Consider the following 14,588-nt stretch of genomic DNA (forward strand, 5'->3'; position numbering starts at 1 on the left):
AGGCTGTTCCTGATGGCGGGGAGTCTAGAACCAGGGGTCACAGTCTAAGGATAAGGGGTAAGCCATTTAGGACAGAGATGAGGAGGAATTTCTTCACCCAGAGAGTGGTGAACCTGTGGAATTCTCTACCACAGAAGGCAGTGGGGGCCAATTCATTAAATATATTCAAGAAGGTGTTGGATATATTTCTTAAGGCTAAAGGGATCAAGGATTATGGGGAGAAAGCAGGGACAGGGTACTGAATTTGGATGATCAGCCATGATCTCATTGAATGGCGGAGCAGGCTCGAGGGGCCGAATGGCCTACTCCTGCTCCTATCTCCTATGTTTCTATGTTTCTAAAATGCTGGAGATACTCAGCAGGTCAGGCAGCATCTGTGAAGAGAGAAACAGAGTTAGTGTTTCAGGTCGATGACCTTTCGTCAGAACTGGAAAAAAGCAGGAAATGGAACAGGTTTTTAAGCAAGTGTGGGAGCTGGGAAAGGGGGGAGGGGATGAAAGAACAAAAGGGAAGGCCTGTGATAGGATAGAAGGCAGGAGAGATTGAGAGACATTGAGAGACATTAAGAGATATTCAAGGCGGGAGGAGATGGTAATAGGCCAGGTTAAGAAACAAAGGATGGCTCAAGATGAAGTGTAAATTGCGCTGGCAGAGTGAAAGACAGCTGCCCTGTGGGAGAGAAGAACAGAAGGCGAAACAAAAAGTGTGGATATAAATATATATATGATCGGGGCCGGGGCTATGGTCTGAAATTGTTGAACACTGTGTTGGGTCCTGAAGCCTGTAAAGTGCCTATTCGAAAGATGAGGTGCTGTTCCTCGAGCTTATGCTGAGTTTCCGTGAGCAGCCTATTCAGTCTCTGGTCACATTGCAGTGACCTCAGTTACAATACAACCAGCCAGCAGACAAAGTCAGAATTGCAAACCGTGGAAAATTTTATTGACTTATACAAATACCATGAACCAACGTGATCACCTAGGTGCCATCCCGCGCTGCCTTTCTTCAGTGATCGCTCTGCTCCTCTAGTGCTCCTACAAGCTGCTCCGCCCGTGGATTCAGCATGGGGGTGCTGGAAGGCTCCTGTGACTCAGTCGGGGGGCTGGGGAGATGCTCATGGCCGACGATCTCGAAGAGCTCGGGTGCGAGGGGGCCGGACCGCAGACTGCAGGGTCCCCGCTGCCACCGGGGCATTCGGTGGTCCAGGACGTGGTGCGGGAGCAGACGCACCGCCGCCGTCCCGAGAGAGGGCAGTGTGTGTCGCTCCCGCCGCGCCGTCGCCGTGGACCCGAGGCTCGGCACTGCCCCTGACCTGGGGGAGAGCGGACTGCAGGAGGTCGGTGACGTGACTGAAGCCCCGGTCGATGCGTTCCTCCAGCCTCTCCAAGCCAGAGGAGATGGTGCAGGCCAGAGCGTGAATGGCACTGGTTTGAGCCTCGACCAACGATCCCAGTGCTGGGGCCACGGGCTCCTGGACAGAGGGCTGGGCTGCAGCGTCCATAGAGCTGGCCACACGCTCCATCGTAGACTGCAGGGCCGTGAGGCCTTGTGCCACAATGTCACACAATATGGAAGCGGACTCCTCCACGCTCTCCGATAGGGTGAGACAGCTCCGAGACAGGATGTCCAAAGCCTCGAGCAACTGATGATGCACATGGAAGATCTTCCTTTTGAAGGCTGGGCCGCTGTAATCTGCCTCACTGTGTTCCTCAGCACAGCTCGAATCTGAGCTTGCCCTCCGGCCATCGGTCTCCTCCACTGTCCTTTGCACCATGGCCAGCTCCTGCTCGCTGTTGCTGAACAATTCACCCTGCGTAGATCCTTCTGTCTGGCCATCTCTTCCAGCGGAGCTGCCGATTCCTGGGCTGGTGTACTGGAAGGACAGAGCTGGTGAAGGTGCATCCTCGATAAAGTGGTCCTCCTCCACCTCTTGCCCAGTGAGGTCCAAGTAATGGGACAGACCTGGAAAAAAGGGAGAGGGACAAGGGCCAGCGAGCACTGGGAACGGTAGGCCTCAGCAGTACAAGGCAGCTCCAGGGTGACCACATGGCCTGTGCACTGGCTTAAGAAGAAGAGAGATAGAGAGCAGCTAAGAGAAATAGGAAGACACCCTGTGGTACTTGGCCCCCAGCCTCGCCATTCTCCATGCAGCTCCGGCTGTAGATCTCAACGATGCCCAGAGCTTCCTGCTCCATAGGGGTAGTGGATGGGAAGGAGGATGGCCGTTCCCCGCTACTGCTCGGATTCCTCGGCTTCTGCGCCAGCTTGTCCTGTAGAAAGAGTGGCAGTGAGTTAGCGAGTCTTGGTGTCAGCGGGTTTAATGATAATGTTCGGGTTAGGGAGCGAGTTAATGCCTGCTCACAGTACCGGGTCGTGCAGAGGTGGTGAGGCAGCTCCGTACAGTGCGGAGGCTGCAGGTTGCATAAGAACATAAGAACATAAGAACATAAGAATTAGGAGCAGGAGTAGGCCAATCGGCCCCTCGAGCCTGCTCCACCATTCAATCAGATCATGGCTGATCTGATCCTAACCGCCAATCCACTATCACAGAACCATCTCCTGAATCTAACAGAATTAGACACACGAAATAGGAGCAGGATCAGGCTACATGGCCCCTGGGCCCGCTCCGCTACCCATAGAGCCATGACCAATCCGAACCAAGACTCATGTCCAAATTCCTGCCCGCTCCCCGTAACCCTTAATTCCCTTTACTTCTAGGAAACTGTCTATTTCTGTTTTAAATTTATGTAATGATGTAGTTTCTACAGCTTTTTGGGGCAGCATATTCCATGGGCCTACCAACCTCTGAGTGAAGTAGTTCCTCCTCATCTCAGTTTTGAAAGAGCAGCCCTTTATTCTAAGACTATGCCCCCAGTTCTAGTTTCACCCATCATCGGGAACATCCTCCCCGCATCCACCCGATCCAACCCCTTCACAATCTTATATGTTTCAATAAGATCGCCTCTCATTCTTCTGAACTCCAATGAGTAGAGTCCCAATCTACTCAACCTCTCCTCATACGTCCATCCCCTCATCCCCGGGATTAACCGAGTGAACCTTCTTTGTACTGACTTGAGAGCAAGTATGTCCTTTCTTAAGTATGGACACCAAAACTGTACGCAGTATTCCAGGTGCGGTCTCACCAATACCTTGTACAACTGAAGCAATACCTCCCTATTTTTATATTCTATCCCCCTAGCAATGAAAGCCAACATTCCATTGGCCTTCTTAATCACTTGCTGCACCTGCATACTAACCTTTTGAGTTTCGTGCACCAGGACCCCCAGATCCCTTTGTACTTCAGTACTTTCCAGTTTCTTGCCATTAAGATAATAACTTGCTCTACGATTTTTCCTGCCAAAGTGCATAACTTCACACTTTCCAGTATTGTATTCCATCTACCAAATCTCTGCCCACTTACTTAGCCTGTCTATGTCCCCTTACAGGTTTTTTATGTCCTCCTCACTCACTACTTTCCCTCCCATCTTAGTATCATCTGCAAACTTTGATATGTTACACTCGGTCCCCTCCTCCAAATCGTTAATATAGATTGTAAAGAGTTGGGGACCCAGCACTGACCCCTGCGGAACACCACTAGTTACTGATTGCCAGTCTGAGAATGAACCATTTATCCCAACTCTCTGCCTTCTGTTAGATAGCCAATCCTCTATCCATGCCAGAATATTACCCCCAATCCCGTGATTTTTTATCTTAAGCAATAATCTTTTGTGTGGAACCTTGTCAAATGCCTTTTGGAAGTCTAAATACACTACGTCCACTGGTTCCCCTTTATCCACCCTATATGTTACTTCCTCAAAGAACTCCAGCAAATTTGTCAAACATGACTTCCCCTTCATAAAACCATGCTGACTTTGTCCTATTAAATTATGATTATCCAAATGTCCTGTTACTGTCTCCTTAATAATGGACTCCAAAATTTTACCTACCACAGATGTTAGGCTAACCGATCTATAGTTTCCAGCCTTCTGTCTACTGCCCTTTTTAAATAAGGGTGTTACATTAGCAGTTTTCCAGTCTGCCAGGACCTTTGCCGAGTCCAGGGAGTTTTGGAAAATTATTACCAATGCATCCACAATCCCTACCGCCACTTCCCTCAAGACCCTAGGATGTAAGCCATCAGGTCCAGGTGATTTATCCGCCTTGAGTCCCATTATTTTACCGAGTACCACTTCCTTAGTGATTTTGATCGTGTTTAGCTCCTCCCCCCCTTTAGCCCCCTGTTTGTCCAGTGTTGGGATATTCTTAGTGTCTTCTACTGTAAAGACTGATATAAAATATTCATTCAGTGTTTTTGCCATCTCCATATTTCCCACCATTAATTTCCCGGTCTCATCCTCTAAGGTACCAACATTTAGTTTAGCCACCCTTTTTCTTTTTATATAACTATAAAAACTCTTACTATCTGTTTTTATATTTTTTGCTAATTTACTTTCATAATCTATCTTCCCTTTCTTAATCAATCTTTTTGTTATTTTTTGCTGTCTTTTAAAGTTTTCCCAATCCTCTATCCTCCCACTAGATTTGGCTACCTTATATGCCCTTGTTTTTAGTCGAATACTATCCTTAATTTCTTTACTTAGCCACGGATGGCTGTCTTTTCTTTTACACCCCTTTCTTCTCAGTGGAATATATATTTTTTGGAAGTTGTAAAATAACTCCTTAAATGTACACCACTGATCATGTATCGTCTTACCCTTTAATCTATTTTCTCAATCCACTCTATTAATTCCGCTCTCATACCTTCATAGTCTCCTTTATTCAAGCTTAGCACGCTTGTTTGAGATCCAACCTTCTCACCCTCTAATTGAATATGGAATTCAACCATGGTCACTCATTCCAAGGGGATCCTTTACTAGGACATTTTTAATTAATCCTGTCTCGTTACACAGGACCAGATCTAAGGTTGCTTGCCCCCTGGTCGGTTCAGTTACATACTGCTCAAGAAACCCATCCCTAATACACTCAATGAACTCATCCTCAAGGCAGCCCTGCCCAATTTGATTTGTCCAATTAATATGATAGTTAAAATCCCCCATAATTATAGATGTTCCCTTATTACAAGCCTCAACTATTTCCTGATTGATACTCCATCCAACAGAGTTGCCACAGTTCGGAGGCCTATAGACTACGCCCACTAGTGTTTTTTTCCCCTTATTATTCCTTACCTCCACCCAAACTGTTTAATTATCCTGATCTTTTGACCCAATATCATTTCTCTGTATTACAGTGATTCCTTCCTTTATTAACATAGCCACCCCACCTCCCCTTCCTTCCTGCCTGTCCTTCCTGATCGTTAAATAACCTGGTATGTTTAATTCCCAGGCATTGTCACCCTGCAGCCATGTTTCTGTAATGGCCACAAGATCATACCCATATGTAGTTATTTGTGCCATTAACTTGTCTATTTTGTTACGAATGCTACATGCATTCAGATAGAGAACTTTCAAATATGTTTTTGTGACACTTAGTTCTTGCTTCTGTCCTTTTTATTACTTTACCTTTTACTCCATACCTTCTGCCCCTTCCTGACACACTCTGGTTTTTAATTTCCCCACTGCTACCTAAGTCTATGACCTTCTCTGTTGTCATTTTTATTATTTGCTCTCTAGGAACCTCCCCCCGGCTAGTTAGTTTAAAGCCCTCTCTACAGCCCTAGTTATATGATCCGCCAGGACTCTAGTCCCAGCACTGGCCAAGTGAAGCCCGTCCCAATGGAACAGCTCCCTCCTGCCCCAGTACTGGTGCCAGTGTCCCAGGAAGCAAAACCCATTTCTCCCACACCAGTCTTTGAGCCACGCATTTAACTCTCTAATTTTATTTGTCCTAGCCAAATTCGCTCGTGGCTCAGGTAATAATCCAGAGATTATTACCCTTGTGGTTCTGCTTTTTAATTTGGCCCCTAGCTGCTCAAACTCCCTCAGCAGAACCTCCTTCCTTGTCCTATCTATGTTGTTGGTACCAACATGGACCACGACAACTGGATCCTCCCCCTCCCACTCCAAGTTTCTCTCCAGTCCAGAGGAGATGTCCTCAACCCTGGCACCGGGCAGGCAACACAACCTTCGGGACTCTTGCTCTCGGCTGCAAAGAACTCTATCTATCCCCCTAATGATACTATCCCCTACCACTACAACATTTCTTTTAACTCCCCCCACTTGAATGGCCCCCTGCTCCACGGTGCTGTGGCCAGGTTGCTCATCCTCCCCGCAGTCCCTGTTCCCATCCTCACAGGGAGTAAGAGCCTCGAACCTGTTGGACAAGTGCAAGGGCTGCGGCTCCTCCAACACTACCTCCTGGATCCCCGTACCTGCCTCACTTCTAGTCACACCATCCTGACCCTGGCCACGGACTACATCTGAATTAATTAATCTAATTGGTGTGAATACCTCGTGATACACAGAGTCCAGGTAACTCTCCCCCTCCCTGATGTGTCTCAGTGTTTGAAGCTCAGACTCCAGCTCTTCAACATGGAGCCGGAATTCCTCGAGCAGCCAACACTTACTGCAAATGTGATCAACGTGAGCATCAATGGTGTCCACCAGCTCCCACATATTGCAGCAGCAACACATCACCTGATCTCCCATTCTATGTAATTAATTAAATTTATTAATATTATTCTTAAATACCCTCTGCCCCGATTCTAGATGGTGAATATCACACCTTGGAAACTATAAACCAAAGAGATTTAAGCTTAAAAAGGGAGAAATACTTACCAACCAATCACTGACCCGCTTTCTGGTGACGTCACACTTGGATTACTTTTTACCTCTCTCCTTCCCTCCGAGTTCCCAGACTGGAGATTGGTTCACCTTACCTGGTCTCTGGGGACTTTTATAGCCCCGCTCTGCCGCTCAGGATTCCCGCCGACGCTGTGAGGCCTTACCTGGTCTCTGGGACTTTTATAGCCCCGCTCTGCCGCTCAGGATTCCCGCCGACGCTGTGAGGCCTTACCTGGTCTCTGGGGCTTTTATAGCCCCGCTCTGCCGCTCAGGATTCCCGCCGACGCACTGAGGCCTTACCTGGTCTCTGGGGCTTTTATAGCCCCGCTTTGCCGCTCGAGATTCCCGCCGACGCTGTGAGGCCTTACCTGGTCTCTGGGGCTTTTATAGCCCCGCTCTGCCGCTCGAGATTCCCGCCGATGCTGTGAGGCCTTACCTGGTCTCTGGGGCAGGAATATCCTTATTTCAGGAAGGATATACTTGCATTGGAGGCAGTTCAGAGATGATTCACTAGGTGGATTCCTGAGATCAGGGGGGTTGACTTATGAGGAAAGGTTGAGCAGGTTGGGCCTATACTCATTGGAGTTTAGAAGAATGAGAGGCGATCTTATTGAAACATATCAGATTCTCAGGGGGCTCGACAAGGTAGATGCAGAGAGGATGTTGTAATGTATATACCTTTAAGGGGGGAACTACTTTTACAGCTCATGTATACTGTAGTACTGGCAGTGACCACACCTGTATATAGCACTGAGTAGTAATCTGTACAGTTCAGTTCCAGAGTGAACCACGTTGAGTAAACACCTGTTGTACCGTTCTCCTGCAGTCTGTGTCTTACTACTGATGGACACAACATTGGCGACGAGGCAAATTCGATCCTACCTGCAACTCTGCATCACCTCCCAGGGATTCGTTCCTGGAGACCAGTAGATTGGAGGTCAAGGCCAGAGACACGGGCGTCGACCACAGGCAACCGGCCAGTCATCCAGCACAGGCTCGAGAATTGCGGGGGAAGCTGTTGAGAGCCAGGCTTGGCTTTCCAGTCGCGGTGGTCCAGCGAAACGGGCTGGCAACAGGTAGTGCGCAGACCCTTCCTGGACAGCGGCGGGCTAGAGCCCGACCGAGCGGCACAGCAAAGGGCTGAGCAGCGTCGATGGGAGAGCGAGAGAGAGGGCAGAATGCACAGGATGCAGCCGGTGTTCAGGGTCCAAGCAGCGTCGAGGAGAGGGAGGGAGACGCGCAGAAACCCACGAGGTGCCGCCATTGCCATGAGGACCGCCGAGAGCGGCGTTGGCAGCAGCGCAGGAGAAGCGCGCGAAACCTACAGGCTGCTGCCATTGCCACGAGGACCGCCGAGAGCGGCGTTGGCAGCAGCGGGGAAGGAAGGAAAGCGCGGGAGACGCCATTTTAAACCACACCCAAAATGCCGAAGAGTGGCAGTATCACCGCATTTGACAATGAAGCCGAAGGTTGGACTACATATGTCGAATGAATAGAGGTGTACTGCAAGGCAAATGAGGTGTCAGATGACAAGAAAGCGCTGGTATTGTTAAATTTAATGGGTGCGAAGACGTATGGCTTATTACGAAATCGAGTAACCCTAGCGAAGCCAGTGGAAGAGAGTTTTGGAGACATAGTAACGATATTACAGGAACATTTAAACCCCACACCGCTGCTGATAGCAGAAAGATTCAAGTTTCACAAACGGAACCAGCATAAGGATGAAAACAATGCTGAATATTTAACAGAATTGCGCAAACTATCGAAACACTGCCAGTTTGGAACGGGACTGGCAGATACCTTAAGGGACAAGTTTGTATGTGGGCTTCAAAGTGAAGGAACCCAGAAACGGCTTTTATCTGAAAAGGACCTTACGCTGGACAAGGCTTTCAGCATTGCGGTATCATATGAAGCAGCAGCACGGGGCGCTGCAGAGATACAACAGAGACCGCAAGAATATGGCACAAACGAAATGTCATACAGAACAGAGAAGTGCTATCGCTGCGGCAGAACAACACACGACCACAATGATTGCTGGTTCAAAGACAAAGTGTGCAGGCAGTGTGGAAAAGTAGGACACATAGCACGAGTCTGCAGGTCGGGAAAGAAAACCAGCAATAAGAAATCTCCAAAAGAAAAGTACAAGAAGGTACATAAGGTGATGGAGAATAGTTCAGATGAACAAAAGAGTGATACCGACTCCGAAAACAGGGAGCTGAGTTGTCTGAAACTATATAATGTGATCAAAACGGAGGATCACCGAACCATTTGGGTCACTCTCAAGATAGCAGGAGTCCAGGTAAAAATGGAATTGGACACAGGATCAGCCCTAACAGTCATAAACCGACGGGGCTACGAGCGGCTATTCCCACACATACCCTTGAGAGACACAAAAATTATTTTGAAGATGTACACGGGGCAAAAAGTCTACCCCAAAGGAAAAATAAGGGTGACCATTATATATAACGGTAAGGAAACACCAAAACTAGACCTGTATGTATTGCAAGATGGAGGACCACCATTACTGGGACGTGAATGGATCCGGAGAATACAGCTAGATTGGCATTCCATACAAGCACTGACTGTGGCTGCCAAAAAGGATGACGACGTCACACCTGGGCGACTGTCAAAGATCCTAACCGACGTGCAAGAAGTGTTCCAGCAAGGACTCGGAACACTAAAAGGCATGACAGCAACAATTAAAATCGAAGAAAACGCAAGCCCAAAATTTTTTAAGGCCACACCTTATGCGATCCGCCCAGCCGTCGAAGCAGAGCTGGAGAGTTTGGAACGTTCAGGAGTACTGTCCAAGGTAGACTGGAGCGAGTGGGCTACGCCCATCGTCCGTGATGAAAAAGTCGTTGAGCAGCACGCCTGGGGAACCAAGGAAGGTTCGCCTCTGTGGGGACTTTAAGGTAACAGTGAACCCGGTCCTTCACACCGTACAATATCCACTTCCGCGGATTGAAGATATTTTCGCCTCGCTATCTGGAGGGAAACGCTTCACTAAGATTGATCTGGCCCAGGCGTATCTGCAAATGGAGGTAGAAGAAGCATCAAAAAAATACCTCACAATCAACACCCATAAAGGTCTCTACCAATACAACCGGCTGGTATTCGGGGTAGCATCAGCTCCGGCTATTTGGCAAAGGGCAATGGAACAAGTCCTGCAAGGGATCCCAGGGACCCAGTGTTATTTGGATGACATCCTGGTCACGGGCGAAAATGACAGTGATCACCTCGCCAACCTGGAGTAGGTGCTCACTAGATTGAAGGAATATGGGCTCCGAGCTAACCGCCCCAAATGTGAGTTTAAAAAAAAACAGATCTCGTATTGTGGCCACGTTATCGATAAAGAGGGGTTACATTAGTCCCCAGAAAACATTGAGGCAGTAGTCAAGGCCCCAGCACCGGAAAATGTGTCACAACTGAGGTCGTTCCTCGGGCTGGTAAACTACTGCCATAAGTTCTTGCCAAATTTGTCCACAATACTACACCCACTGAACACCCTACTGCAAACTGGAGTGCCATGGAAGTGGAGTGACGAATGTAAACGAGCTTTCCAGAAGAGCAAAACACTAATCACATCGAAAGAGGTATTGGCCCATTTCAACCCAGCACTACCAATTCGGTTGGCGTGTGATGCGTCACCCTACGGCAATGGAGCGGTGCTGTCGCACAAATTCTCGGAAGGCTCAGAGAGGCCAATAGCCTTTGCGTCACGATCACTAACCTCAGCCGAGCATAACTATGCCCAGATTGACAGGGAGCCCCTCAGCCTAGTGTGGGGAATGAAAAAGTTCAATCACTATCTGCACGGGCAGAAATTCACCTTGCTGACTGACCACCAGCCTCTTGGCTCCATTTTTAATCCGAAGAAGGGCGTTCCAGTAATGACTGCGCAACGACTACAAAGATGGTCACTCTTTCTAGGGGCGCACCACTATGAGATTGAATATAAGGGCACGAAACAGCATGGAAATGCTGATGGGCTATCACGTCTGCCACTGCCTACTGTGGAGGAAGCACCAGCAGTGGATCCTGTCAAAATATTTCATTCGACTATAGTTGAATACCTACCAGTGACTAACGCTCGTATAGAAAAGGAGACCCGAAATGACCCGACACTGTCTCGGGTATATGATTTGACGGTGAAGGGATGGCCAACACATGGTGACTCACTGTTGCCAGCATTCTCAACAAGAAGAGAACAGCTGTCAGTGTGCCGGGGGACCTTGATGTGTGGATCCCGAGTGGTAATTCCACCCAAGTTAAGGGATAGAGTGCTCAATGAGCTTCATGAGGGTCATCTGGGAGGGGTAAAAATGAAAAGCCTTGCCAGGGCTTATGTGTGGTGGCCGGGAATCGATAAACAAATCGAGGACCTGACCAAGAGCTGCTCAGGATGCCAGAAAGTCCAAAATGCACCACCACATGCCCCTCTACACCCATGGGAGTGGCCCTCATCTCCATGGCAACGGGTGCATATTGATTTTGCTGGTCCATTCATGGACTCAATGTTTTTAATAGCCGTGGATGCGCACTCGAAATGGCCTGAGGTCATCAAAATGTCCTCCACCACCACGGAGAAGACTATTGCAGTCCTATGGACCATTTTTGCCAGGAACGGCTTGCCAGAACAGATTTGCCCCGATAACAGACCACAGTTTGTGTCCGAAGAGTTCCAGAGGTTTATGAAGAAGAATGGGGTAAGGCATTACACATCCGCCCCGTATCATCCAGCCACAAATGGGTTGGCTGAGAGGTTCGTACAAACCTTTAAGAAGGCAATAAAGGCCATGTGCGATGACGACATTCCACTGCAGCATAAGGTGGACAATTTCCTGTTCGCCTACCGGAATGCGACACATGCAGTCACCAACCAGGCCCCGGCCATGATGTTCTTTAACCGAAGGTTAAGATCTCACCTGGATTTGCTCAGACCAAACATACGAAGAGATGTTGAGAGTAAGCAATTCCAGCACATCCATGAGAAGCCAACAAGGAGCTTCAATGTAGGGCAACCAGTCTTGGCCCGCGACTACTGAACAGAAAAATGGCAGCCAGGAACGATATGCACACGGCAGGGCCCACTAATGTACACAGTGGACGTTGGGGATAGCATCGTGAGACGCCATGCTGACCAGATCCTAGAGTCACAGGAACAAGTCAACCCCATGTCTCGCCCATACGTACCTGGTGAGGAACCCGACGTACAGGTCGCATCTACCTCAGAAACAGTAGCATCGGAAGCTGATGACCCAACCGACGACAGGGTGCCAGAATCGCCTCCGCACCAAGAGCGAGACACTCGGGAAAGGCGTCATCCAGAAAGGATCAGGAAGCCTCCCCAAAGACTGAATATATAAATGGACTATTTTCAGATAACGTTGTATGTTAAAAGTGTTAATTGTAATTAGTTTGATATTTAATTGTTAAATGACTGTTATGGTACTGTTAATCTAAAAGGGGAGGAATTGTAATGTATATCTAGAATGTATATACCTTTAAGGGGGGAAATACTTTTACAGCTCATGTATACTGCAGTACCGGCAGTGGCCACGCCTGTATATAGCACTGAGTAGTAATCTGTACAGTTCAGTTCCAGAGTGAGGCACGTTGAGTAAACACCTGTTGTACCGTTCTCCTGCAGTCTTGTGTCTTATTACTGACGGACACAACACCGACCATCTCTCTCTTGCCCCCTCCCTTCCCTCTCTTCCCCCTCCCTGCCCTCTCTCTTGCCCGCTCCCTGCCCTCTCTCTTGCCCCCTCCCTGCCCTCTCTCTTCCCCCCTCCCTGCCCTCTCTCTTCCCCCCCTCCCTGCCCTCTCACTTCCCCCCCTCCCTGCCCTCTCTCTTCCCCCCTCCCTGCCCTCTCTCTTCCCCCCCTCCCTGCCCTCTCACTTCCCCCCCTCCCTGCCCTCTCTCTTCCCCCCCTCCCTGCCATCTCTCTTCCCCCTCCCTGCCCTCTCTCTTCCCCCCCTCCCTGCACTCTCTCTTCCCCCTCCCTGCCTTCTCTCTTTCCCCCTCCCTGCCCTCTCTCTTCCCCCCCTCCCTGCCCTCTCTCTTCCCCCCTCCCTGCCCTCTTTCTTCCCCCCTCCCTGCCCTCTCTCTTCGCCCCCTCTCTCCCCTCTCTCTTTCCCCCATCCCTCCCCTCTCTCTTCCACCTCCCTGCCCTCTCTTCCCCCTCCCTGCCCTCTCTCCTCCCCCCCTCCCTGCCCTCTCTCTTCCCTCCCTCCCTGCCCTCTCTCTTCCCCCCTCCCTCCCCTCTCTCTCTCCCATCACTGCCCTCTCTCTTCCCCCCTCCCTGCCCTCTCTCTTCCCCCCTCCCTGCCCTCTCTCTTCACCCTCCATCCCCTCTATGTTGCCCCCCTTCCTACCATCTCTCTCTTGCCCCCTCCCTGCCCTCTCTCTTCCCCCTCCCTGCCCTCTCTCTTCCCCCTCCCTGCCCTCTCTCTTCCCCCCTCCCTGCCCTCTCTCTTCCCCCCCTCCCTGCCCTCTCCCTTCCGCCCTCCCTGCCCTCTCTCTTCCCCCCTCCCTGCCGTCTCTCTTCCCCCCCTCCCTGCCCTCTCCCTTCCCCCCTCCCTGCCCTCTCTCTTCCCCCCTCCCTGCCGTCTCTCTTCCCCCCTCCATGCCCTCTCTCTTCCCCCATCTCTGCCCTCTGTTGCCCCCCTCCCTACAATCTCTCTCTTGCCCCCTCCCAGCCTCTCGTCCCCCCTCCCTGCCCTCTCTCTTCCCCCCCCTCCCTGCCCTCTCTCTTCCCCCACTCCCTGCCCTCTCTCTTCACCCCCCTCACTGCCCCCTCAATTCAATTCAATTCAAATTGCTTTATTGGCATGACAAGATACATGTTATGTTGCCAAAGCACAGAAAAACATGTATGGTTGAACACATACACGCAGATCTAGACATACAGTGTATAGACAAATATACCCATGTATAAATATATATACACACATATAATATAATATAATCTTTTCTTAGATTTAATGCTCACTCTCTGTCCCTCTGCTTATGGCAAGCTGTAACATAATTTGCCGCTACAGTTATGCATTCTCTCTGTTCCCCTACAGATATGGGAGTTTTTGACGGTCATTCAAATTTTTGAATTCAGGGCATATTTTTATGAATTTGGGGTAGAAATTCCCTCTTATATCCTGATAGTTTCCACAAGTTGTGAGGAAGTGCATCTCTGTCTCCACCACTCCCTGACTGCAGTGAGAGCATATTCTGTCCTCTATGGGCGGCCAGGTCTGTCTGTGTCTGCCTTTTTCGATGGCAAGGCTATGCTCACTAAATCTGTACATTGTCAAGGTTTTTCTCAGTTTGCTATCTTTTACCATGGTCAGGTATTCAGCCATGGTGTATTGTCTGTTTAGGGCCAAATAGCAATCGAGTTTGTTTTGGGTTTTTGTCGTTTCTGTCCAATAGGTCAAATATTTTTCTTTTTGATTAGTAATATTTGTGTTGGGCCGAATGCTTTGTGCTAGGATGTCACTGTCCTGGGGCTGATTATTATTAGTAGTGTTAGTAGTTACTTCATTGAGTCCCAGGGCCAGTTGACTGGCCCCCCTCCCTGCCCTCTCTCTACACACCTCACTGCCCTCTCTCTTCCCTCCCTCCCTGCCCTCTCTCTTCCCCCCTCCCTGCCCTCTCTCTTGCCCCTCCCTGCCCTCTCTCTTGCCCCTCCCTGCCCCCTCCCTGCCCTCCATCTTGCCCCCTCCCTGCCCTCTCTCTTGCCCCCTCCCTGCCCTCTCTCTTGCCCCCTCCCTGCCCTCTCTCTTGCCCCCTCCCTGCCCTCTCTCTTGCCCCCTCTCTAACATCTCTCTCCCCCCCTCCCAGCCCTCTCT

At 49.8% G+C, this 14,588-nt stretch overlaps 1 protein-coding gene across 1 annotated transcript; it reads right to left on the reverse strand.

The window, feature by feature from the left end:
- Positions 1 to 932: 932 nt before the first annotated feature.
- On the reverse strand, positions 933 to 2,192 carry LOC147086872 (uncharacterized). Its single transcript, XM_085978343.1, has 2 exons — positions 2,108 to 2,192; positions 933 to 2,010 (listed from the first exon to the last, which is right to left on the reverse strand). Exons 1-2 carry the CDS (start codon positions 2,190 to 2,192, stop codon positions 1,112 to 1,114), a joined length of 984 nt encoding a protein of 327 aa, XP_085834469.1. The 3' UTR covers positions 933 to 1,111.
- Between the last annotated feature and the right edge of the window lie 12,396 nt (positions 2,193 to 14,588).

The sequence above is a fragment of the Somniosus microcephalus genome, unplaced genomic scaffold (genome assembly GCF_052327205.1).
Source record: "Somniosus microcephalus isolate GS21.2 unplaced genomic scaffold, FLI_Smic_1.0 unresolved_chr7, whole genome shotgun sequence".
NCBI lineage: Eukaryota > Metazoa > Chordata > Chondrichthyes > Squaliformes > Somniosidae > Somniosus > Somniosus microcephalus.